The sequence below is a fragment of the Phocoena phocoena genome, chromosome 6 (assembly GCF_963924675.1).
Source record: "Phocoena phocoena chromosome 6, mPhoPho1.1, whole genome shotgun sequence".
NCBI lineage: Eukaryota > Metazoa > Chordata > Mammalia > Artiodactyla > Phocoenidae > Phocoena > Phocoena phocoena.
The window spans coordinates 47,632,752-47,657,821 of NC_089224.1; the positions used below are offsets into that span (position 1 = coordinate 47,632,752).

Genomic DNA, 25,070 nt, shown 5'->3' on the forward strand with positions numbered 1-25,070 from the left:
AGAACTGATAAATCCAGCAAGGTAGCAGGATACAAGATTAACATACAGAAATCTGTTGCATTTCTTTACACCAACAACAAAATATCAAAGGGAATGTAAAAGAAACAATACCTTTTAAAATCGCAACCCCCAAAAGAAAATACTTAGGAATAAACCTCACCAAGGAGGTGAAAGACTTATTCGCTGAGACCTATAAAACATTAATAAAGGAAATTAAAGATGACTCAAAGAAATGGAAAGATATCCCATGCTCTTGTATTGGAAGAATTAATATTGTTAAAATGGCCATACTACCCAAAGCCATCTACAGATTTAATGAGATCCATATCAAGTTACTCATGACATATTTCACAGAACTAGAACAGATAATCCTAAAATTTACATGGTACCCTAAAAGACCTAGAATTGCCAAGGCAATTGTGAAGATAAAGAACAAAGCAGGAGGCAAAACCCTCCCAGACTTCAGACAATACCACAAAGCTACAGTAATCAAAACAGCATGGTATTGGCACAAAAACAGTGGATCAATGGAACAGAATAGAGAGCCCAGAAATAAGCCCACACACCTAAGGTCAGTTTATCTTCGACAAAGGAGGCAAGAATATAGAATGGGAAAAAGACAGTCTCTTTCAGCAAGTGGTGCTGGGAAAGTTGGACAGCTGCATGTAAATGGATGGAGTTAAAACACACCCTCTCACCATACACAAAAACAAACACAAAACGGCTTAAAGACTTGAAACATAAGACACGATACCATAAAACTCCTAGAAGAGAACATAGGCAAAACATTCTCTGACATAAATTGTACAAATGTTTTCTTAGTTCCGTCTCCCAAGGCAATAGAAATAAATACAAAAATAAACAAATGGGACCTAATCAAACTCACAAGCTTTTGCACAACAAAGTAAACCATAAACAAGATGAAAAAAACCTACAGAATGGGAGAAAATATTCACAAACACTGAGACCAACAAGGGCTTAATTTTCAAAATATACAAACAGCTCATACAACTCAACAACAAAAAACAAACAACCCAATCCAAAAAATGGGCAGAAGACCTAAATAGACCTCTCTCTAAAGAAGAAATATGGACGGCCAATAGGCACATGAAAAGATGCTCAACATCACTAAATATTAGAGAAATGCAAATAAAAACTACAGTGAGGTGCCACCTCACACCAGTCAGAATGGCCATCATTAAAAAGTCTACAAGTAACAAATGCTGGAGAGGGTGTGGAGAAAAGGGAACCCTCTTACACTGTTGGTGGGAATGTAAATTGCTACAGCCACTATGGAAAACAGTCTGGAGGTTCCTAAAAAACTAAAAATAGAGCTACAATATGCTCTAGCAATCCCAGTCCTGGGCACATATTCAGAGAAAACAATACATGCACCCCAATGTTCACTGCAGCACTATTTACAACAGCCAGGACATGGATGCAACCTAGATGTCCATCAACGGATGAATGGATAAAGAAGATGTGGTACATATATACAATGGAATATTACTCAGCCATAAAAAAGAAAGAATGCCATTTGCAGCAACATGGATGGACCTAGAGATTGTCATACTGAGTGCAGTAAGACAGAGAAAGACAAATATATGATATCACTTATTTGTGGAATCTGAAAGAATGGTATAAATGAACTTGTATGCAGAACAGAAATGGAGTCACAGATGTGGAGAACAAACTTGTGGTTACCAGGAGGAAAGGAGGGGGAGGGATAGATTGGGAGATTGGGATTGACATATAGATGCTACTATATATAAAATAGATAACTAATAAGAACCTACTGTATAGCATAGGGAACTCTACTCAATACTATGTAATGAGCTATATGGGAAAAGAATCTGAAAAAGAACGGATATATGTATATGTGTAGCTGATGCACTTTGCTGTATAGCAGAAACTGATAAAACATTGTAAATCAACTATACTCCAATAAAAATTAATTTTAAAAAACCCCAAAAGACACATGCACCCCAATGTTCATTGCAGCACTATTCACAATAGCCAAGACATGGAAACAACCCTAATGTCCATTGACAGACGAATGGATAAAGAAAATGTGGTGCATATATACAATGGAATACTACTGAGCCATAAAAAACAATGAAATAATGCCATTTGCAGCAACATGGATGCAGCTAGAGATTATCATACTAAGTGAAGTAAGTCAGAAGGAGACAAATATCATATGACATCGCTTATATATGGAATCTAAAAAAATGACAGAAGTGAACTTATTTATAAAACAGAAACAGACTCACAGACTTGAAAAACAAACTTATGGCTAACAAAGGGTTAAGAAGGGGGAGGGATAAATTTGGAATTAACAGATACAGACTACTATATATATGAAATAAATGGTCCCTATGTAAATGACAGGGACCTACTGTATAGCACAGGGAACTCAACTCAATATCTTATAGTAACCTATAATAGAAAAGAATCTGAAAAAGAATAAATATATATGCACAACTGGATCACTTTGCTGTACACCTGAAACACTGTAAATCAACTCTACTTGAATAAAAAATAAAAATTAAAAAAGAAAAAGCCCTCTCACCTGGCCCCAGCTGGAGAAGGCCCACTCCACACATAGCTGTTGGTTACAGGCCTGGGTGTCGACTGGCCGTTTGGCAAGCTGTGTGCACATGTCATTGGACACAGGAGTGGAGATCCCAGAGGCTTTCAGCTTCTGGCAGGTCACTCGGCGGGTCTGGACGCCTCCCCCACAGCTCCGGGTACAGGCGGACCAGGAGGTCACCATCCACCTGGAAAGAGGAAGAAGAGTCAGGGCAAAGGGTCAAGACTTGAGGAGGGGGATGATGCCATACACTCTCAGAAAAGGAGCCCCACGCATCTTCCTCCTCTCACCACACAGCAGCTAATTGCAGGGCCATGTCTCTTTTCACAGTATATGCTTGGGGTGGTAGGCTGAAAATCCCCACCCCTCCCCGCCGAGATATCTGTATCAAATCCCTGGAACTTGTGAATGCTACCTTATTTGGACAAAGGGTGTTTACCGATGTAGTTAAAGATTTTGAGATGAGATTGTCCTGCATTAACTGGGTAGGCATTAAATACCATCACATACCCTTATAAGAGAAAGGCAGAGGGAGATTGGACATAGAAAAGGAGAAGACAGTGTGACCACAGGGGCAGAGGTTGGACTGATGTGGCCACAAGCCAAGGGACACTGGGAGCCACCAGAAGCTGCAAGGGCTGAGGAACTGATTCTCTCCCAGCGCTTTATGGAGGGGGTACAGCCCTGCTGACACCTTGATTTTGGACTTCTGGCCTCCACAACTGTAGGAGAATAGATTTCTCGTTTTAAGCAACGATGTTTGTGGTAATTTGCTGTGGCAGCCACAGGAAACAAATACCCTTTGGAAATTGACTAAAAAGGCGCAATGTGAAAGAGTTTTCTGAAGATCAGTTGCCTTTTCTTAACATTGGCCCCAAAAGCCGTGAGCTTGCAGATGACACATTCTGGGAAGACAGTCCTTTAGCTGGTTACGCTGCATTGCAGTTCTGGTACTTCCTAATGGCATCCAAGTGTGGGGCAGAGAAGGGACAGTTTCCCAGGGAAGTCAGATCCAAACCTGGGTTGCCCCCTGACCCTGGAGGCGGTCTGGGTCTCGGTTAAGCCAAGTTCTGTCTGCTTGTACTCACTGTTTTTTCTACGTCGCCTTAACCCATGTCTCATTTGATTTTGTTTAATCCCTCAGAAACCTACGAAGTTCCTTCCAGCTTTCTGGAGCAATTCCCACGCCCATGAGTCACAGTCCATAGGTCTTACACCTCTTAGAGGGCTGTATATGTGGTGACAGTAGTCGTTCTCAGGATGTTAGCTTCTAACTGCAATTTGGGCCCTCAGAAGTGAGACTGACCAGGACTGAGACAAATGGCTTTCCTCATAAAGCCAAGCTGTAAGCTGGGAAACACTCTGAAATCCTTGGTCTGTATACAAAGGTGGAGGGGTTCTCTTCGGATGTTTGTACCCTGGGCTAATTCTCAAAGAAGAGGGGAAGGGGGTGCAGTTTGGGGAAAAGAGTGAGAAAAAAATTTGGTGCTTTCTAGCCATTTAGTTCCATCTAGAGAAAACATTCTGTTTTACTGCCTGAGAAAAAAATTTTTCTAAATGAAGTGGCTGAAACAGCTACCTGGGTCAAAGTGGGACTTCGCAGCGTTATTCAGAAAGCCTACGAGGGCCACACTTGTTTGTGTGGAGAGAAGGGGGCTGACGTGCCCAGGAAGCCTGGTGGGGAAACCAAGCAAAGGTGAGCCTGTGGCCACTTCCTGGTCTAGTGGCGCCACATCTGGCTTTCAGGAGAGGTAAGTAGCAGGGACAGGGAGCAAATTCCTCCTGAATCTAGATCTGTGACTTATTTAATTTGGTGGAACTCCTCTGCTCTGTTAGCCCTGGAGAGAGATGACTGCATGCAGATTTCCATCTCTTAGGAGCAGAGCCACTTAGGAAACAAGCAGACGGTGTTTTAAAGCCCCTGGGGGCACTGAAACCAAAGCAGACCCAGCCATTGTTTCATCTGCAGAAGTAAATAAGGCTGATTGACTCTGACCATCACCACAGCAAATCAAAAAGTCCCTGGCACGTCCAAGACCTCCTCTTCATTTCACACAGCTTGGCAAGGGCAGTCTTCCAGCCTCTCATATCCCTGGTGAATGTCAGGCCTCCCTTTCAATCAACTTTTATTTCCAAATATCCATTTCAGCAATTTTTCAGGAGTTGGGGTGGGGGCTTTGAGAAAAGAGAGGTACCGGCTATGTTACAGTTCAGGAAGGGTATAAAAGGACATTAATCATTCCTGTGGAAACCTTCCCGTCAGCAAGTCAAACTGCTGATATTAACAAGTGTGTTTCATATTTCATTGAGGCTGTCCTGGTTTCAGCTGCTTCTTAGGACTCAGCTGGCAAAACACGAAGCAGTTGCCTAAGTAGTGGATGAACGTCCCACAGATAGGTAGTAAAGGGGCATTTCAGGACCCAGCCAAGTCTCTCCGGGCTCTGGGCACCATGCTGGTGCCAACTGCAAGCCCATCCATTATCCCTTTAGCTGCTGCCTGACACTGGGTGGCAGGGGAAGGGTACTGCTCGGTGGGACTCACAGCTTCTCAAAGCTCAAGGCAAATGGAAGAGGCAGAGACTGTGGGTGTCATTCTGAGCTACATAAGGGACCCAAATGCAGAGAATGTATAGTTGGCCCTTGAACAACACGGTATGAACTGTACAGATCCACTTATACTCGGATTTCTTTCACGAAATACCTACTACAGCACTACACCATCCGTTGTTGTGAAATTGCAGATACGGAGCGCCAGCTATCAAGGTAGAGGTAGATTTCTGACTGCTCGGGGTGGGCGCCCCTAACCTCTGCATTGCTCGAAGGTCAACTGTAAACCCAAAGTTGAAGCAACTATGGGAAATGGAAATTTACGTCAACTTTAGCACGATGCAACCCTTTGTAGAAGAGAGGATCATATTTCCTTAACTAAATTGGAGTACTGATGAGCACAGGTATTTACAGCTAGAAGAAAGGGGAGGAGTTGGGGTCTAGGCCAATAGTCAGTATCCCCTAAACACTTCAACTGCAAACATGTTTCTTTCCTTACAAACCAACCACAGAGCCAGCTTCTTACTGCAGTGTGGGAGCTTCTCTCTTGCCAGGGCCTGGGATGCTCCTGGACCCTGAACAGACCCTATCAGGCCCTTGGGAAGCCTGGGCAGCCTTTAGCTGGCTGAATAGTGAGGGGAGAAACAGCGAAGGGAGGAGGCTTATCCTGAGGGATGTTTTCTGTGCAGTGGAGAGGCTGGCGGGCCTGGGCCTACAGGAAAGGACGTCAGGTCCCCTCACCTGCACTTAATGTAGCTCTCTCAGTGCCAGACAAGGGCTGGCTATGAACTTGGCTAGAAGTCCAGGCCCGTCCTTGGGAGTGGGCGGCCTGAGCCAGCATCCGGCGCACTCACCGGGAAGGGCAGTCTCTCCGGTTGCAGGCGATTGGCTGTACAGCAGGGCGCACCTTCCCTGCACAGTGGGTGGGGTTGACCTCCGCGCTGTTCAGGAGACACCTCAGGCGGGGCTGCTGAACCCCTCTGTTACCACAGGAGGCTGAGCAGGTCGCCAGTCTGTCCACAGACCACCAGTAATCTATCACAGAAGGAAGATCAGAGGTGAAAAGAAGATAGCATCAATGCCCATGTTATTCCTTCAGAGTGGTGGGGTGAGGTGTGGTAGGAATGAGATGCTGTTATGAAGGAGGCTCTGCCCTGCAGTAGGCTCCATTTCCCACCGATCTAGGCAAGTCACGTGGTCTCCAGGGGCCTCCGCTGGCTTATCCATAAAGTGAGTACAGTAGCCCTTATCTTGTCATGCTACTGTGAGGACTGGATATAAAGAAAGTACAGGGCCTAGCCCAGTGCCTGGCACATAGAACTTCATCAGTGGCTGTAGCTCTCGTATTTTTTAACCTACTTCCTAAAGTACTCTTTCCTTCCATTAGTTTACCAGAAAGTGACTTTATTTTTCAACAAAGAGATATAAAAATATCAGAAGTACTTAACAATCATATTTAAAAGTCTGTACTGGAGTTGGACTTTGTATATGTTACAGAAAAACAGCCTATGCAGAGAGGCTCACTTTTCACGATGACGTCGGTCAGGAAGGCCATTTCTTTGGATTTTCTATTTGGGGGTCTGGGACTGACTGGTAGGAAAGCTGTTAAAAATAACTGGGCTGGGGCTTCCCTGGTGGCGCAGTGGTTGAGAGCCCGCCTGCCGATGCAGGGGACGCGGGTTCGTGCCCCGGTCTGGGAGGATCCCACATGCTGCGGAGCGGCTGGGCCCGTGAGCCATGGCCGCTGAGCCTGTGCGTCCGGAGCCTGTGCTCCGCAACGGGAGAGGCCACAACAGTGAGAGGCCCGCGTGCCGCAAAAAAAAACAAAAAACAAAAAACTGGGCTGGTAGATTTTGAGTGCTTATTTGCACTCAAAAGATTTGTGTGCTACAAATCTTGCAGTTAGGCACTGCCTTCTGGTTTTCAGCAGAGAGTGCCCGGCTGGCAAGAAAACGCAACATTGACTTTCCTGTGTGGAAAGTGAGATGGCGGTGGAGGCCTCAGGAAAATCTCCCCCTTATGTGCTATTCTGGGATGAACTCTGTCCCTTCCCACGGAAACCTCCATTTTAGGATACGTGCAGTAGAATTTTGCTTTCCCTACAAGTATCACACATAGGCCACAGGTAGAACCAGTCTATGGAAAACTCAAAAGCCTCACGTAGTGTCTATAACAAGGCCAGTTTGGGCTCCCTTCCCACTGTTTTGGGCTCACTCACAACCCCTTCTTGGGGCCGTGAATGCCAGGCCCCACCCAAGGGCTCTCTGACCTGCCCAGGTGCCTGGAAGGTGAATGCATGAGCCATGCAGACTCCTCAGTCTGCTCGTGGACAGGCCACAGAGAAGGTGCCAGGAAGGCACTTGGCGTGGGACTGCAGCTGGAGACTTCTGGATGATCAGCGGTCCTGGCACCAGCCCTGGTTCTCCGAGGCAGGGGCAGTAACCACGTAGTTCACATCAAGAGGTAATTTTAAACCAGCTCAACAGAGAAAACTTGTATTTTCTTAGTAGGCAACTTTGCGAGTGTGTGTGTGCGCTCTCTACTAGTTAAAGCAGCATAAAGGAAACACATTTGCTTTGCTATATGGCGATATCTCCTTGGTCCCGAGCAGCAGTAACATGATGAGAAGAAGGGCGCATCTATGAAAGCGGCACTGACTTTTCTGGGTTCTGCTGAGATGGGGGTGGGTGGCTTTTCTGAAGAGCCTCACCATATGGCAACACGGTTGGGCTTCCATTTGCATGTTCTAAGAACCACTGGAGATCAGAAATCACTTTGTTCTGCTGGAGAATTAGATTTCCAAGTAGACACTCTTCTTCAAGAAACAAGCCTGGCACCCAACGCCTGAAGGGTTTCTTACCTTGGATCACTAAAGAGGCCTTCTGGACGAGCATTCCCGCCTCATTCTGAGCAAGGCAGCTGAATTCCCCTTGAGACCCGCCACTAAGATTTGCAACCCGGAGAATCCGTCCGGCTGCCAAGATATGATGCGTCAGTCCTGTGGTATTGGCAACTGGCTGGTCACCGTGGAACCAGGTGATATTGGGAGTAGGGTGGCCTTTGATGGGGCAGCCTAGAAGGAGAGGTGAGGAGAGGTAAGCCATGGATAAAGCCAATAAGGACACATTCCTGATGAGCTGTTTGACTGTTTCCATGGGTTTTGAGGCCATACATTTGATGTGGCTTTCCCACGGCATTTTTCTTATGTTTCCCACTCCCAAGCAAATGGGAGATGTTTTTATTCTCTGGATGCTTGGAGGGTGACTATTACTCATTCAATTAAAGTAAAAATTCCTGGGGAACACAAAGTACCTATTTTTGCCTATGTCCCTGTAATAACTTAAAAAAAAATGAAGCAATTAAGATTAACTCATTGGACATTTTCTCAAGTTAATTAGTTCCTATGCCAGTTTTATACTGAAAGAAATCACTTCTTCAAATGCAATGAGTTGGGGGAAAAAAAAACCCCACGTACTATATAGTAATAGTTAGGAATCAAACTTTAATTGGTAAATGTCTAATGTCTGCCTCCATTTTACTCTGTGATTTTCAAGCCAAAAATTTTCAACAGAGACTAGGAAAACAATTTTAAACACTGATCTCATTTCTCTATAGGTCAAGAACCTTGGCCTTCTGACAGCTCTTCTGACAATCAAGCCTGCATTGGACATGTACAATGTTATACTTATCACAAAGTCATTGAGCCTATTTTGATACATTCAAATTCCAAAATATTAAACTGAGATACGGTGTCTACTCAAGCCTTTGTAGCATAGAATTAGTAAAATAAACTGATTACAATTGTGAGAGAAAACTCATTACCTCTAAATTCGTACTTGTTGAATTTGCTGTTGTGACCCCAGAAACTTAGCTTCCAGAGGAGATTTATTTGGAGGTTTAAAATGCAAGATAAATCATTCAAAATTAAAGATAGTGGAGGTTTTCTATCAGTTCAGTTAAAAAATATCTACTTGGTGCCTAGTGTTCTGGGGACAGTAAAGCTAGTTAAGATTATCTTCTCTCTTGCAAGGAGATCCCAGCTGGTATGGGATGCAAAAACGCACACTAATAAAACTGAGATATAAGGCAGAAGATGAGATCAGTGAGACACATAGATGGTCACAGATGGATGTGTGTGCCTATGGATCTGTACAGAGAATGGATTTTCTAACGTTGTTCTGTGTTCTGGGGGCAGCACTGGTAGAATTTTTATAGTATGGCAGCGTTAACACAGGAAAGGTCTTTAAGAGATGATTTAGCTTACTGCCAGGGGAGAAAACTGAGGCCCAGAGATGTTAAGAGACCTTCCCAAGATCAAGGGGGGCAGATCTTCTATCTGAGTCACTGTCTTGTGTTCTTTCCCCCATACCTACTGCTTGTCTGGTTAGACGCCAACAATTTACTTAGGCATCTTGATACCTCCTTCCTTTGTCTGCGTACTCCCTTCATTCCCTTGCCTTTTTACATTTTCACTGTGGTTGTATAGGTTGAAGAGGTGGGAACAGACTACTTTGAAGAAGGGCCCTGGAAAAACAATGCTAAAGTTGACCCTCAAAATTTCAGTATGGAATGTCATGTTATAGGACCCAAGTTTTCACTTCTCACCCTGTGGACTCACTCTGCCATGTAACTTTACAGGGCCGTCCCATGATGGGTGGGCTTTACTTCCCCACCTCCTTACTTCAGGTTTGGCCATGTGACTACTCTGGCCACTAACAAACGCTAACAATGAACAATCTGAAAAGGAAATTAAGAAAACAATTCCATTTACATGAGTATCAAAAAGAATAAAATACTTAAGAATAAACTAAACCAAGGAGGGGAAAGACTTGTACACTGAAAACTATAAAACATTGCTAAAAAAAAAATTAAAATCGTAAATGAATGAAAAGATATCTCACGTTCATGGGTTGGAAGACAATTTTGTTAAGGTGTCAGTACTCCCCAAAACAAACCCAATTCAGTCCCTCTCAAAATCCCAATTAAAAAATTGTTTTTGCATAAGTAGAAAAATTCATCTTAAAATTCATATGGAATCTCAAGGGACTCTGAATAGCCAAAACAATCTTGAAAAAGAGCAGCAAAGTTAGAGGTCTCATACTTCCTGGTTTCAAAACTTATTACAAAGTTACAGTAATCAAAACTGTGGAACTGGAATAAAGACAGACATATAGACCAATGGCATAGATAGAGAACCCAGAAATAAGCTCTTATGTATATAGTCAATTTTCAACATGGGTGCCAAGACCATTCAATGTGGAAAGGATAGTCTTTTCAACAGATGGTAATGGGAAAACTGGATTTCTACATGCAAAGAATGATGTTGGATCCTTACATTAAACCATATACAAAAATTAACTCAAAATGGATTAAGGACCTAAACATAAGAGTTAAAAGTATAAAACTCTCAGAAGAAAACGCAGGGGAAAAGTTTCACAATATTGGATTTGGCAATGATTTCTTGGATATGACACTAAAAGCACAGGTAACAAAAGAGAAAAATTAGATATACTGGACATCATCAAAATTAAAAGCTTTTGTGTATCACAGGACACTGACAACAGAGTGAAAAGGCAGCCCACACAATGGGAGAAAATATTTACGAGTCATAGATCTGATAAGAGATTAATATCCAGAATATAGAAAAATTCCTACAACTCAACAACAAAAACCACCAACCAACTTAAAAATGAGCAAAACACTTGAATAGACATTTCTCAAAGATATGCAAATGATTAACCACAGGAAAAGATGTTCCACATCACTAATTGTTATAGAAATGCAAATCAGAACCAACGAGATACCACTTTATGTCCATTAGGATGGCTATTATTAAAAGAAAAAAAGAAATTAACTAGAGTTGGTGAAGATGTGGGAAAATTATAACACTTGTGTATTGTTGGTGGAAATGTAAAATGGTGCAGCAACTGTGGAAAACAATATTGAGGTCCCTAAAAGAAAATTAAACATTAGAATTACTGTATGATCTAGCAACTCCACTTCTGGCTATATACCCAAAAGATCTGAAAGCAGGACTTGAATAGATATTTGTACACCAATGTTTATGGCAGCATTATTCACAATAGCCAAACGGTGGAAACAACCCAGAGTTCCATCAATAGATGAATGGATAAACGAAATGTGATAAATATATATGATGACTATTATTCAGCCTTAAAAAGGGAATAAAATTCTGATACATGTGACAACATGGATTAAACTTGACAACATTAACTTAAGTGAAGGAAGCCAGACACAAAAGGACAAATATTGTATGATTCCCCTTATATGAGATACCTAGAGTAGTCAAATTTGTAGAAGCAGAAAATGGAATAGTAATTATCAGGGGCTGGGGGAAGGAGGGAATGGAGTATTATTATTATTTAATGGTATGAGTTTCAGTTTGGGATGAAACATGGATATGTTCTGGACATGGATAGTGTGAAGTTGTACAACAATGAGAATGTAATTAATGCCACTGAACTGTACACTTAAAAATGGTTAAGATAATAAGTTTCATGTTATGTATATTTTGCCATAATGAAAGAAATGAGGCAAAAGCTGCACTGGGTACCAATTTCAATCCTAGACCTCAAGAGACCTGGTGAGTTTTTGCTTGTGCTCTTATGCCTTTGCCATCACTGAAGAAGAACATGCCTCGACTGGCCTGATGATCTCAAGGGGAGGATTAGAGAAATGTGGAGAACAGCCAAGTCACTCCAGCCAAACCCAGTTTAGATCAGCTGAACTAAGTAAGAGCAGTAAGAATAAATGATTGATGTTTTAGCCACTGAGTCTTGCATTTATTTTAATGCAGAATCTCTTTTTTTTCAGGGGCTGGGTGAGGTAGCTAACTGATACATTTAGGGAGTAGGGGCTTCCAGAGCTCCTTGAGCCATGGATCCAAGGCTTCCAGTAGGGTAGAGTTTCTACGTGTATACTGACCCAGCTCTCACCTGACCTGGATCTTCTCAGGTACTCCGAAGGAGCAGGCTCCCCACATGCTTCTGGTGGCATCTAGGCATCTATACGCCATGAGGTCCGTGGTGGTGTCACTGTACTCCCGTTATGAAGTGGGTGTGAGAATGGCCTTGGGGAGAGGTGTATAGAAACCAGTCCACTGGGGACCTCCAGAGACCGGCAGCACCCACTCCCTCCAGCCCAAAAATGATGCCTGGAGTCAGATGTGGGTTTCATTTTCTAATAAGAGGCAGGAAAGCTGTACGTTTGTTTAGGCATAGCATGATTTCAAAAGTGAAGCTTGAAACAAGTACAGCTTTTCAGACTTACTGAAACAGACAGATATATGTCTTCCTATCACATCTGCTTTAAAGAAAAAGAGGTGCCATATGCTGTTGAGATGCTGGCTCCATGAATCCTTTCGTTTGGTCAGTGTGCATGGAGCGCAGTGAGGCTGACTAGATTCCAAATTGAAAAATAAGAACCTTGCTATTCCCAAGGAAACAGGAGATACTTGGCCAGAGAATCTCTCATATTTAGCTCTAGTCTTTTTTTCCCAACTCCATTAGGACTGATTGTCTGAGAGACTATTTAGGCAGGAAAGGGAGTGGTAGCAGCTACAGGCTATTTTCTATGGCTGATAAAGTTACTTATCTAGGATCCAGAAATCTTAGCTAAATAAGTAGTACATTCACATAACAATTACATTCAAAATCCTTCCTCTTTCCTGGAATCAGAGGCCAGAGTGAGCAGCCAGGATACCTCTCTTAGCCCATCGGGGTCTTGCATCTTGGATATATTTCCAGGGTCTTCTAGCTTGGTGATCCTAGTTGAGGCATGAGGGCTGCCATGGATATGGTGTTCTTGAAACACAATTTGAGAAAGACTCTTGAGTAGCAGTGACTAAGACTTTGAGTCTTTGAGAGGCTGCGTCATAGTAATCCCTCTCACTCTGAAACCTATCCGGGTGAAGATCTGTTTTGTAGAAAGTTTTTAAAGGAAAAGCAGTTTTGTTACTTTCAAATGCAGTTACACAGATACATGACTCTCAAGGAGAACGCTAGATTTTGAAAGGGCTCTTTGGCTTCTGCTTTCTAATCTATAAATGAGAGCTTTAGATTTAATCAATACTTTTCAAATTGAGGTTCCTTGGGGCCCTAAAGTTTTGCAGAGGTATGAGGGAGGAGGGAGGGGAACCTTGATAGGGAATCTGCATAGATGGGGCTTTGGGGTCTCCATTCCCATTTCACTCATAGCAGAATTACATATCAGGCTTCTGCATAAGAAGATTCTTTTATTGGTAACCAGTGAATTAGATGATTTTTAAGGTGCTTTTAGGTTCCAAGGGTTCTCAGCATTATCTCAAATTCATCATTCTCACCCCTCTTCTTCTCAGATAGGGCAAAGTAGACTTAGTCAATCTATATTGTTTAGGTCAATATGTAGTGAAATTGAATTGTGCCAATGAAGTGCTCCTGGAAGAGAAGTTATATATGGAGGTTATTTAGGATTAAGATAAGCAGAGATAGTAGAAGAGGAGGGCAGTCTAGAAGATACAGTATGAGCAAAGGTGAAAAGATGAAAAACTGGTGATATGTCTTTGAGAAATGACTGGTTGACTTGACTGGAACATGGAGGACATAGATGATGCTGGCATGGTGGGTGAGAGATACAATGGGGAGGATCTTGAAGGCCAGAATCTGGTCTTTTGGGAGCCCCTGCAGGTTTCTGAAGACGAGGGGGTGATCTAGGTTGGCTTTAGAAGAATCGGTAAGGTGGTTCTTTCCAAGATGCACTGGCTTGAGAGAAAGGAGAAGCTAGGATATCAGTTCAGAGGTGACAAGAAATGAGACATATTTGCAAAAGTAGCTCTGACAGGATATGAAGAGGATGGGGGTAGAGACAAAGAAGAGAAGCTAAAGAGACTGGAACACTAGTGGGATTGTTAACAGAAGTAGGTAAATCAGGAAGAGAAGCTATTCCTTATTTCTACCCCTAGAGATGAATAAGTTTAGTTTTAAGCATATTGACTTTAAAGGTTGTGACAGAACCAAAGGATGGAAAAATCCATTGAGATGATAAAGATAAAAATGGAAGTTAGTTAGCGGTAAGAACTGGAGATAGATTTTGGGAACCAGTCTCATAGATTTATGGAAGGAGTCTTCAATGAAAAGAGGTCAGGTCTCAGGACAAGACAGTGGGAGAATTCTAACATTCAGTGATTGAAGAAGAAATAGGAGGTATTAAAGGGCTCTGTGGGATAGGAGAAAAATTGAGACCATGTGATGTCACGGGACTCCAGAAAGGAAAGGGATTAAACAAACAGGTTGTTAGCAAATAATTGATTTATATAAGAATTTGTGGAATGAATGAGTGGTTTCATTTTTTTAATGAAAATAACTAACCAAACATATTCTTTCCACAACCACCCTCCACCCCATGTGCCCAGGTAATATAAAGGTAAACTTCATTCCAACTCACGTTTGAGTGATCAGAAATTTCAAGTTAGTGGAATTGGAAACAAAAGTGTTCTGTATAATCAGAACATACCATTCAATGCTATGTTCACATATTTCTTTATTTAATTTAAGAGAGAATTTACCTCTGGGTCTTGAATCTTTAGAAGTGTACCAACAGCTGTGTTATTAAGAAGATAAAGGATTAAAGAAGAGGGTGAATGAGAATGCTTTAAATGTTGCAAAACAGGAACAGAGTAGATCTTGGCCAGAAAACTCTCAAAACAACTTGACTAGGGATTCTAGCATCCAGTAATGGTGAATAACTAGGTTGGACTAGTCTTAAAATTTACACAGCAGCAGCAACAACAACAAAATACACGAAACAACAACTCCTGGAAAGCAGTGAAGAGTGACCAAAAGCAATGGCAGAAACAGAAGGGGAGTCGTCCTAGAAACCCAGGAACTGCAACAGGTGGGATTTGCTACCTAGTGGCTTTTTGCCTGAGGAAATTCCTCAATCCCCAGATGGCCCAGATTGCTGGAAAATGTATAGCTTCATCGTCTTGAGATGTCAGAGGACAGTGTCTGGGGGCTGTTAGAATAGCTGGAAAGTTAAGGGGGGAAATCCTTTAAGATAAACCTTAAAATCTATATAAGTCCTGTCCAAATTCTTTTTAGCAGACCCCAGAGGAACCCAGCAAAAGAGCATCGGCTAGAAGCTGACAATAGAGTGGAGAATTCAGTCGGTGCCCACTGCAGGGAAGACAGAAGTTGGAATTTGAGCCCAGCCAAATTAACTGCCTTTTAGAACAAAACCAAACACTCTTCATAGGAACATAACAGAATGCCAAGTCTCTCTAGTATATCATCTATAATTTTCATTATACTGGGTTGGCCAAAATGTTCGATGGTTTTTTCCCATTAGATGGCTCTAGTAGCACTTAGTTGTCTTTAACTTCATTCAAAACAAATTTGTTAGATTGTATGTGACAGCTGTCATATCAGCGTGCATCTAAAAATAGTCTTATCAAAATTGGTGAATTTTTGTGTAGCCATTTTAATATTGAAGATAGAAGAAAAAAAGCAACATTTTTGGTATATTTTGCTTTATTATTTCAAGAAAGGTAAAAATGCAAATGAAACGCAAAAAAAGATTTGTGCAGTGTATGGAGAAGGTGCTGTGACTGATTAAACATGTCAAAAGTGGTTTGTGAAGTTTCATGCTGGAGATTTCTCGCTGGACGATGCTCCACGGTTGGGTGGACCTGTTGAATTTGATAGCGATCAAATAGAGACATGAATTGGGAACAATCAGTGTTATACCATGAGGGAGATAGCCGACATACTCAAAATATCCAAATCAAGCACTGAAAATCATTTGCACCAGCTTGGTTATGTTAATCGCTTTGATGTTTGGGTTCCACGTAAGTTAAACGGAAAAAAACCTTCTTGACCATATTTCTGCATGAGATTCTCTGCTGAAACGTAATGAAAACGTTCTATTTTTAAAACAAATTGTGATGGGTGATGAAAAGTGGATGCTGTACAATAATATGGAACGGAAGAGATCATGGGGCAAGCAAAATGAACCACCACCAACCACACCTTCATCCAAAGAAGGTGATGTGTATATGGTGGGATTGGAAGGGAGTCCTCTATTATGAGCTCCTTCTGGAAAACCAAACAATTAATTCCAACAAGTACTGCTCCCAGTTAGACCAAAAGCAGCACTCGATGAAAAGCGTCCAGAATTAGTCAACAGAAAGCACATAGTCTTCCATCAGGATAATGCAAGACCGCATGTTTCTTTGCTGACCAGGCAAAACCTGTTACAGCTTGGCTGGGAAGTTCTGATTCATCCACCATATTCACCAGACATTGCACCTTCGGATTTCGATTTATTTAGGTCTTTACAAAATTCTCTTAATGGAAAAAAAATTTCAATTCCCTGGAAGACTGTAAAAGGCACCTGGAACAGTTCTTTGCTCAAAAAGATAAAAAGTTTTGGGAAGATGGAATTATGAAGTTGCCTGAAAAACTGCAGAAGGTAGTGGAACAGAAGGGTGAATATGTTGTTCAATAAATGAAAAATGTGTCTTCGGTTTTTACTTAAAAACTGAAGGCACTTTTTTTGCCAACCCAATACAGTTAAGAAACACTAGATAAGAAAGAAATGTGATCCATACTTAATAGAAACAGCAGTCAACAGAAACCAGTCCTGAGATGATGCAAGCGTTGTAATGAATGGACAGTGACTTTAAAGCAGCTATATAAATATGTTTAAGGAGTTAGAGGGAAGTCTACTCATAATAAATGAAAAGATGGAGTATCTCACTAGAGAAGTAGAAACTGTGAAAACAAATTCTAGAGCTGAAATGTGCAAAAAATGAAATGAAAAATTCACTAGATGGGCCTAACAGAAAATTGGAGATGACAGGAGAAAGGGTCAGTGAACTTGAAGATAGTTCAGCAGAAATTATCCAGTGTGAAGAACAGAGGGAAAAAAGACTGAAGGAAAATAAACAGAGCTCCATGGAACTGTGGGAAAAAGTTTAATATATGTGTAATTGGAGCCCAATATGGAAAGAAGAAAATTAGACAGAAACATAGTAGAAGAAATAAAACTATCAAATCTCCCGAATTTTGAGAAAACCATAAAGTTTCAATAAGGTTAAAAACCACCTAGGAACATCATACTCAAAGTGATGAAATTAGCAGATTAAAAAAAATCTTGAAAGCCATGATGGAGTAATAAGGACTGGGTTTACTCTCTTGCCATAAATAACTAGAAAACTGGACAGAAATGTATGAAATGGCTGTTTTCAGACATTAGATAACAGACAGTAGAGGGCTGTGATCCCTGAAAGAAGAGAAATAGATTACGTGAGCCTGGTGAATTCTCTGCCTTCCTGCCTGGAGGTACATTCTGAGCTGCAAAGTAGGGAGGATGTATTAGTTTCCTAGGTTGCCAGAACAAAGTACCACAGACTGGTTGACTTAAGTGACAAAAATTTATTGTCTCACAGTTCTGGAGTCTAGAAGTTTGAGATCAAAGTGTCAACAGTGTTAGCTCCTTCTGAGGGCTGTGAGGGCCGGTCTGTTTTATCTATTCTAGCTTCTAGTGGTTTCCTGGCAATCTTTGGTGTTCCTTGGCTTGTAGATGCATCACTCAAATCTCCGCTTTCATGTTCATGTGGAGTTCTTCCTTGAGTGCATGCCTATCTCTGTGTCCAATTTTCTCCTTTTTATAATGACACCAGTAAATTAGATTAGGGCCCATCCTAATGACCCCATCTTAACTTGATCATCTGCAAAGACTCTGTTTCCCAATAAGGTCACATTCATAGGTACTGAGGATGAGAGATTTCAGCAACCTTTTGGGGGGACACAATTCAACCCACATCAGGAGACTATCCCAAGCAGAGCATGACAGTCTGGACTAATGAGACAAAGAACAGAGTTCAGTGAGGTTGAGGCAGCCAGAAGTTGAGCAGAATTCTGGAAATGAGGGCGTTAACGTAGAAAAAGGGCCCCAGAAATATGCATAAATTCCTCTTGAGTCTTTGCCCAAATGAAGATGTACATGCATAGAGTGAAACTCTACAAGATTGACCAAACATCAGTCAGGGAGCTGTGAGTTTACTATTTCCCAAAGCTCAAGTAGGGCTAGAAGGGCTTCAAGTTCTGACCAGCCAGAGTGCAACATCTTTGTTCATCATCAGAGGAACTCAGTAGAGACCCCCGAGGAGCCCTAGGGTAAAGGTCACTATAGACCTGTTCTAATCAAACTTAAGAACAAACTTCAAAAAGATCGAATTAAACTTTGAATAACTTAACTACTTAAGAGAAGAAAATCCAACAATCACTAGAAGAAGACAACAAAATCCAAACACTTAATGATATAAAATTTACATTGTTTAGCTTTCAATCAAATATTACTTGTTAAGTCAAGAAGCAGGAAAATGTGACCCATAACAAAGACAAAAATCGGTCAGTGGAAACATATCTAGAGATGATAGGGATGATGGAATTAATAGACAAGGATATTAAAACGGTATTAAAAATAAGTTAAATATTTAAAGGAAAACATGTACATAGTAAGAAAGTGGAAGTTATAAAAAGAATCAAATGCACTTCTAAAAACGAAACATATTTTATGAAATCAAAAATTCACTAGATAGGATTAATAGAAGATTAAATACTATAGAAAAAAGATTTGTGATATTAAAGATGTAGTAATAGAAATTAGCCAGAGTGAAGCAAAGAGAGAAAAAGACTGAGAAAAAAAAAAGCAAGTGGTCAAACATATGTTAGGCAAGGAAGTGGTTACATGGGTATATCTGCCAAAATTGGCTAAAATTTGTGCATTTTAATAATTGTAAACTTTACCTAAAAGAATAATTGAGTAGGGATGGGCATGGGAAGTAGGTGGAAGTACAAATAAAATAGGAATGGCAGGAAGTTGTATTTTGAAGCTGGGTGATGAGTGCACGGGGTTCTTTATGCTGCCCTGCTTACTTTGTATATATGTGAAATTACCCGTAATAAAAAAGGGAAAAAACAGGAAATTATTGATCATCAGAAATGACTCAGTGTCCAAAAAAATTGCTTTTCACATATTCTGTTTATTCAGCTTTATGCTTCTTTAAAATTTTAACAAATTTTAAAAAATTGCTGTTCCAGCCTGCTATTTGCAGATGTTTACTCAAATATTTTATAACCTGCCCAACTTAAAAATTCCTGCTGGTAGAATCGCTAAAGCAATCCTGAAGCAAAAGAACAAAGCAGGAGGCATAACCCTCCCAGACTTCAGACAATACTGCAAAGCTACAGGAATCAAAACAGCATGGTATCGGCACAAAAACAGACAGATGGATCAATGGAACAGAATAGAGAGCCCAGAAATATACGCACACACCTATGGTCGATTAGTCTTCAACAAAGGAGGCAAGAATATACAACAGGAAAAAAAACCCAACAGTCTCTTTAGCAAGTGCTGTTGGGAAAGTTGGACAGCCACGTGTAAATCAATGAAGTTAGAACACACCCTCTCACCATACACAAAAATAAACTAAAAATGCCTTAAAGACTTAAACATAAGACATGACACCATAAAGCTCTTAGAAGAGAACATAGGCAAAACATTCTCTGACATAAATTGTGCAAATGTTTTCGTAGGTCAGTATCCCAAGGCAGTAGAAATAAAACCAAAAGTAAACAAATAGTACCTAATCAAACTTACAATCTTTTGCACAGCAAAGGAAACCATAAACAAAATGGAAAGACAACCTACAGAACGGGAGAAAATATTTGCAAAAGATGTGTCCAACAAGGCCCTAATTTCCAAAATGTATAAAGGGCACATACAACTCAACAACGAGAAAACAAACAACCCTATCCAAAAATGGTCAGAAGACCCAAATAGACATTTCAGATGGCCAATAGGCACATGAAAAGATGCTCAACAATGCTAATTATTAGAGAATGCAAATCAAAACTACAATGAGGTACCACCTCACACTGGTCAGAATGGCCATTATTAAAAAGTCTACAAATAACAAATGCTGGAGAGGATGTGGAGAAAAGGGAACCCTCTTACACGGTTGGTGGGAATGTAAGTTGGTGCAGTCACTGTGGAAAACAGTATGGAGGTTCCTCAGAAAGCTAAAAATAGAGTTACCATGTGATCTAGCAATCCCACTCCTGGCCATATATCCAGACAAAACTATAATTCAAAAAGATACAGGCACCCCTATGTTCATAGCAGCACTATTCACAATAGCCAAGACATGGAAACAACCTAAATATCCATCAACAGATGAATGGATAAAGAAGATGTGGTACATATATACAATGGAACACTATTCAGCCATGAAAAAGAATGAAATTGCCATTTGCAGCAACGTGGATGCAACTAGAGATTACCATACTAAGTGAAGTCAGAAAGAGAAAGACAATTACCATATGATATCACTTATATGTGGAATCTAAAATATGACACAAATGAACCTAGCTATGAAACAGAAACAATCACAGATATAGAGAACAGGCTGGTGGTTGCCAAGGGAGAGGGGCTTGGGGGAGGGATGCAGTGGGAGGTTGGGGGTAGCAGATGTAACCTTTTATATATGGAATGGATAAACAACAAGGTCCTACTGGATAGCACAGAGAACTATATTCAATATCCTATGATAAACCATAATGGAAAAGAATATATAGGAATGTATATATAGATATAGATATATAGATACAGATATAACTGAATCACTTTGCTGTACAGCAGTAATTAACACAACATTGTAAATCAACTATACTTCAATAAAAAAAATTCATGCTGGTAGGTTCACCTTCATTCATTTAGCTCTGTTGAAGTCAGAGATCACTTTCCCTTGTATTGATACTTGTGTCACCCTTGACTGCAACAACTTTAGTGTGGTTGCTTTGTATGGCAGAAACTGCTAGTTATCCCCTCATATCTGCCCTCTCCTGCTTAGTGTACATGAACCCCTGATTTTTACGTAGGTACATAGCTGCCTGGAATAGAGACATTTCCCATCACCCCTTGAAATAAGGTGTGGGCCATGTGATTCCATTCAGTGACATCAGAGGGAAAGTGATATGTATACCTCCTGGGACATGGCTTTCAAAGAAAAGAACCTGCCTTTCTTCCCCCTTCCTCCATCCTGCCATTGAAAATGTGTATGTGGAGCAAACCACCTGGCTTAGGTGGGTGAGGGCAATACTCCAGGATGGCAGAGCAGCAGGAATTGAAAACATTTTTTGCCTGGGTCCCTAGCTGACATGGTAGTTTGCCACACCATGCCTGGATTGTCTTTTTCTGGACTTCTGTGTAAGACAGGAATATATTCCTCTCTTGTTGACTGTTATTTTGGGTCTTTGCTGTAGGTTGCTGAATGTATATCCTAACTATGACAATCCTAAATATTCTTTCCTTACTGAGGCAGCCTCCATCTGCTAGATAGGTTACTGTATTTCCCTTCACATCTGGACACTGACCACAGAGAATATATGTGACTACTCATCTTGGATTGAAAATGCTCTTAGGGGACTTCCCTGGTGCTGCAGTGGTTAAGAATCCTCCTGCCAGTGCAGAGGACATGGGTTCGATCCCTGGTCCGGGAAGATCCCACATGCTGAGGAGCAGCTCAGCCCATTCACCACAACTAACGAGCCTGCACTCTAGAGCCCGTGAGCCACAACTACTGAGCCCATGAGCCATAACTACTGAATGCCGCGACCACTGAGGCCCGCGCACCTAAAGCCCGTGCTCCGCAATGAGAAGCCACTGCAATGAGAAGCCCCCGCACTGCAACGAAGAGTAGCCACCGCTCGCCGCAACTAGAGAAAGCCCACATGCAGCAACGAAGACCCAACGCAGCCAAAAGAAAAAAGAAAATGCTCTTAGGAAAATCTGCTTTCAATAGGAAAGGGAAAGTAAAGACCAAAGTAAACTAATTATAACTAAAGTGAATGACCAGAATTGCAGGTCATCTGCCTTTTTCATCACAAATCTGTCTTTCAGTGCTTTTAACTGATCACATAGCTTCTTAAAAACTTTCTTTGTACTCAGAATTGGTATCCCCTCAGCACACATGGAGTGCAGGCCCCTGTGCTTTTATGTACATATTTATGTGCATGTCTGTGTGTACACAGTGGCCTCTGAGGCTTGCCAGCAGCAAGAGTCAAAAGAAGGAATCTAACATGCATTCCCACGGTGCATGTTCCCAGTGAGTAATTATCCATGTTTCACTGCTAATGAGAAAACCTGGCTTGTCACAGGGGTTCCTTTCTGTCACGGACATTTCTCATTTGTTAAAAGTAAGAGAAGTATCAATCATTCTTTGAAGGTGAGCAATCTCTCTGGGTGACATTTGCAAGGACACCAAAAACTGTGCAAACGCTTTCCACACCTCTAGAGAGGCTCAATTATAAACCACACCTCTTCCCCTTTGCTTCCATGAACATATTAACAGTGTTTCCTGCAGGGGCTGGCATCTCTTTTTCTGTTTTCCTCGCAGCTACGTGAACACAGACCATTTCCATCCTCCCAAACTCAACGGCCACCCCAGGAAACGGTCCATCAGCAGGGAACGATAGTGCTCTCTCTACTCAGACCTCGGTTAGTACAGGTCTTGGGTTGGGTAGGTGGCTGAGGGGGAAGCAGTGCTTAGGAAGGCGGCTTAGATCATGAGGGTTCTGGCAGCAAAAAGCCCCTCTCTATCAACCGTTCTTTTTTTTTTTTTTAAGAATTTTGTTTTATTTATTTTAATTAATTTGTTTGTTTGTTTTTTGACTGCATTGGGTCTTCATTGTTGTGTGCAGGCTTTTCTCTAGTTGCGGCGAGCAGGGACTACTCTTTGTTGTGGTGCACGGGCTTCTCATTGCGGTGGCTTCTCTTGTTGCGATACACGGGCTCTAGGCGCGCGGGCTTCAGTAGTTGTGGCGCACGGGCTTAGCTGCTCCGCGGCATGTGGGATCTTCCCGGACCAGGGATCGAACCCGTGTCCCCTGCACTGGCAGGCGGATTCTTAACCACTGTGCCACCAGGGAAGTCCTATCAACTATTCTTAACCAGCGAAAGAAAATATGGCCTTTACACCTTCATTCCTGGGTCCACTGTGGCTCCACACTGAGCCAGAGCCAGGTGGGATTCACATATGTGTGAGGGTTTTCCTCCTAGTTTCACCTACTTTTTTTTCTTTTTTTCAATCACATTAACTGGAGAGGGATAGAAGTTTGGAATGGGGGAGATGTGTGCAATAAGAAATCAAATTATATACAAAATTGTATCTGCTGGGAGTCAGTTTAGCTGTCACCTGCCATGAGTTGACATCCCTGATTAAGTCAGATTGACCTCACTGACTTTCTTCCCCATTGTCTCCTATTTCACAAGAGTTTCTGGCACTAAAATAGCCTTGCTCAGGGAAACAGCCTGAGTTCAACAGGTGAGGGAAATAGGGGGATGGAAAACCGGGAGGCCTGGTGGCCCTTGACCTCAACTTCCTTGCACCCTCCGTGGAAGAGTTTAAAGGCGGTGGGATAGGGCTGCCTTTGAGTCTCCGTCTAGAAAGAAGCTCTGAACTCATCATGGTCATTACTCACTGGATATTTTTGTGGAAGGGCTGAAAGTTAGCAGGAATTCTGGTCCTGCTAAAAGATAGGCAAGCAGCTTGATTTGTGGGCTTCTTTGTAGGACAGATCAAGCCAACCCAGGCCTTCATTAGCTGCCTGTCACTTATGAGAGTCACACATCCGGAGTTTATTTTCATGCGTTCTTAGCCTTAATGAGCAGAAGGCAAGAGTTCAGACTTGCATCTTCTCCCTCCTCTTCTCCCTTCTCAGCCAAACAGCTCAGAAAAAGGCAGCTGAGCTTGAGACACTGATTCTACAGAGCGGAAAATATAAATGGACTGAAAGAGGTTCTCAAGGAAGGATGGTTGGAAAATGGGGATACACCACCTAAAAGAGGAGGAGGGAAAAGCAGTGCTCTAGGGATTTTCAGTTATTTAACTGCTATTTAAAGGAGAAGAAAGCTGTGGCAGATTAGGACATGCTGTGTAAAAATATTAGAGACGTGGCATTATTACTTCACGAGCTGGCTCCAGGCCTGTCAGCATTTCCATTATAATCCTGTATTTTTTCACAGAGTTAAAACTTACTATAAAAATGATGTGTGCTGGGATGAAACTTGGCACTTGGTGTAGTCAGTCTGGGAGTCCTTTCCTTAATTTAATTTTGCACAACTGGAAAACGCTCGCTCAGCCATTTCACATTGATGGCAGGATCTCCGTGCTGCATGTGGTATAGGGTAGGTATGGCCTCACTCTAAGACTGTGGGGTGACTGGATGAAAGTAGGGAAGCAGCCTCACTGCATTTTCTGGCTCCCTGTCCTTTCAGGTCTGGTGTCCCCATTGGGTGACGGAGCTGGTCTCTCAAGCAGCACTGAATGACTGCGAGCTGGCACCAGGCAGCAGGCTGAGAGACGTGATTAATTCATGTCTGAAAAAACTCTGTTCCTCGCTCCCCATTTGTCAGCTGGACCCCAGAAGGCTGTGGGAGAAGACAAGTGACTTTAATTTTCACTCTGATTTCTGGGACCTCCCAATAAGCTGGTCAAATAACCAGGCCAAGACTATTCCCATGTACATTTGCCCAAAGAAAACTAACATTAAAACATTCCTGGAAAAAGGAAAAATACGAGCCCATTTTCCATTCCCCAAATGTCTTTTTTACCCCTAGGGCAAGCTTTGGGTTTCCATTGGCAGGGGGCATGCTAATGTCTCCATCTCCCCGGGCATCTGGAGGAAGAACTTGATATATTTCTCAGCGTGAAAAGTAGCTCCATCCAGATTTATGACGTGATGAAGGCCTTGCCTTCTCCAAAATGCCTTGCTTATCGCTTGGTCACCGCCCTCATCCATAACCTTAAGACCCGGTTAACGCTCTTAGAGGTAACGGAGGCGAGGTGCCACTTCGGATGTGCATGTAC

At 41.9% G+C, this 25,070-nt stretch overlaps 1 protein-coding gene across 1 annotated transcript in view; it reads right to left on the minus strand.

Moving 5' to 3' along the window:
• Window positions 1-25,070, minus strand: part of ADAMTSL1 (ADAMTS like 1) — a 433,243-nt gene that overhangs the window by 33,480 nt on the left and 374,693 nt on the right. The window contains exons 24-26 of the mRNA XM_065878827.1: window positions 8,001-8,213; window positions 5,995-6,175; window positions 2,573-2,780 (exon numbers count right to left, since the gene is read on the minus strand). Of these exons, the coding sequence (XP_065734899.1) occupies window positions 2,573-2,780; window positions 5,995-6,175; window positions 8,001-8,213 (602 nt within the window). The remainder of the gene's footprint in view (window positions 1-2,572; window positions 2,781-5,994; window positions 6,176-8,000; window positions 8,214-25,070) is intronic.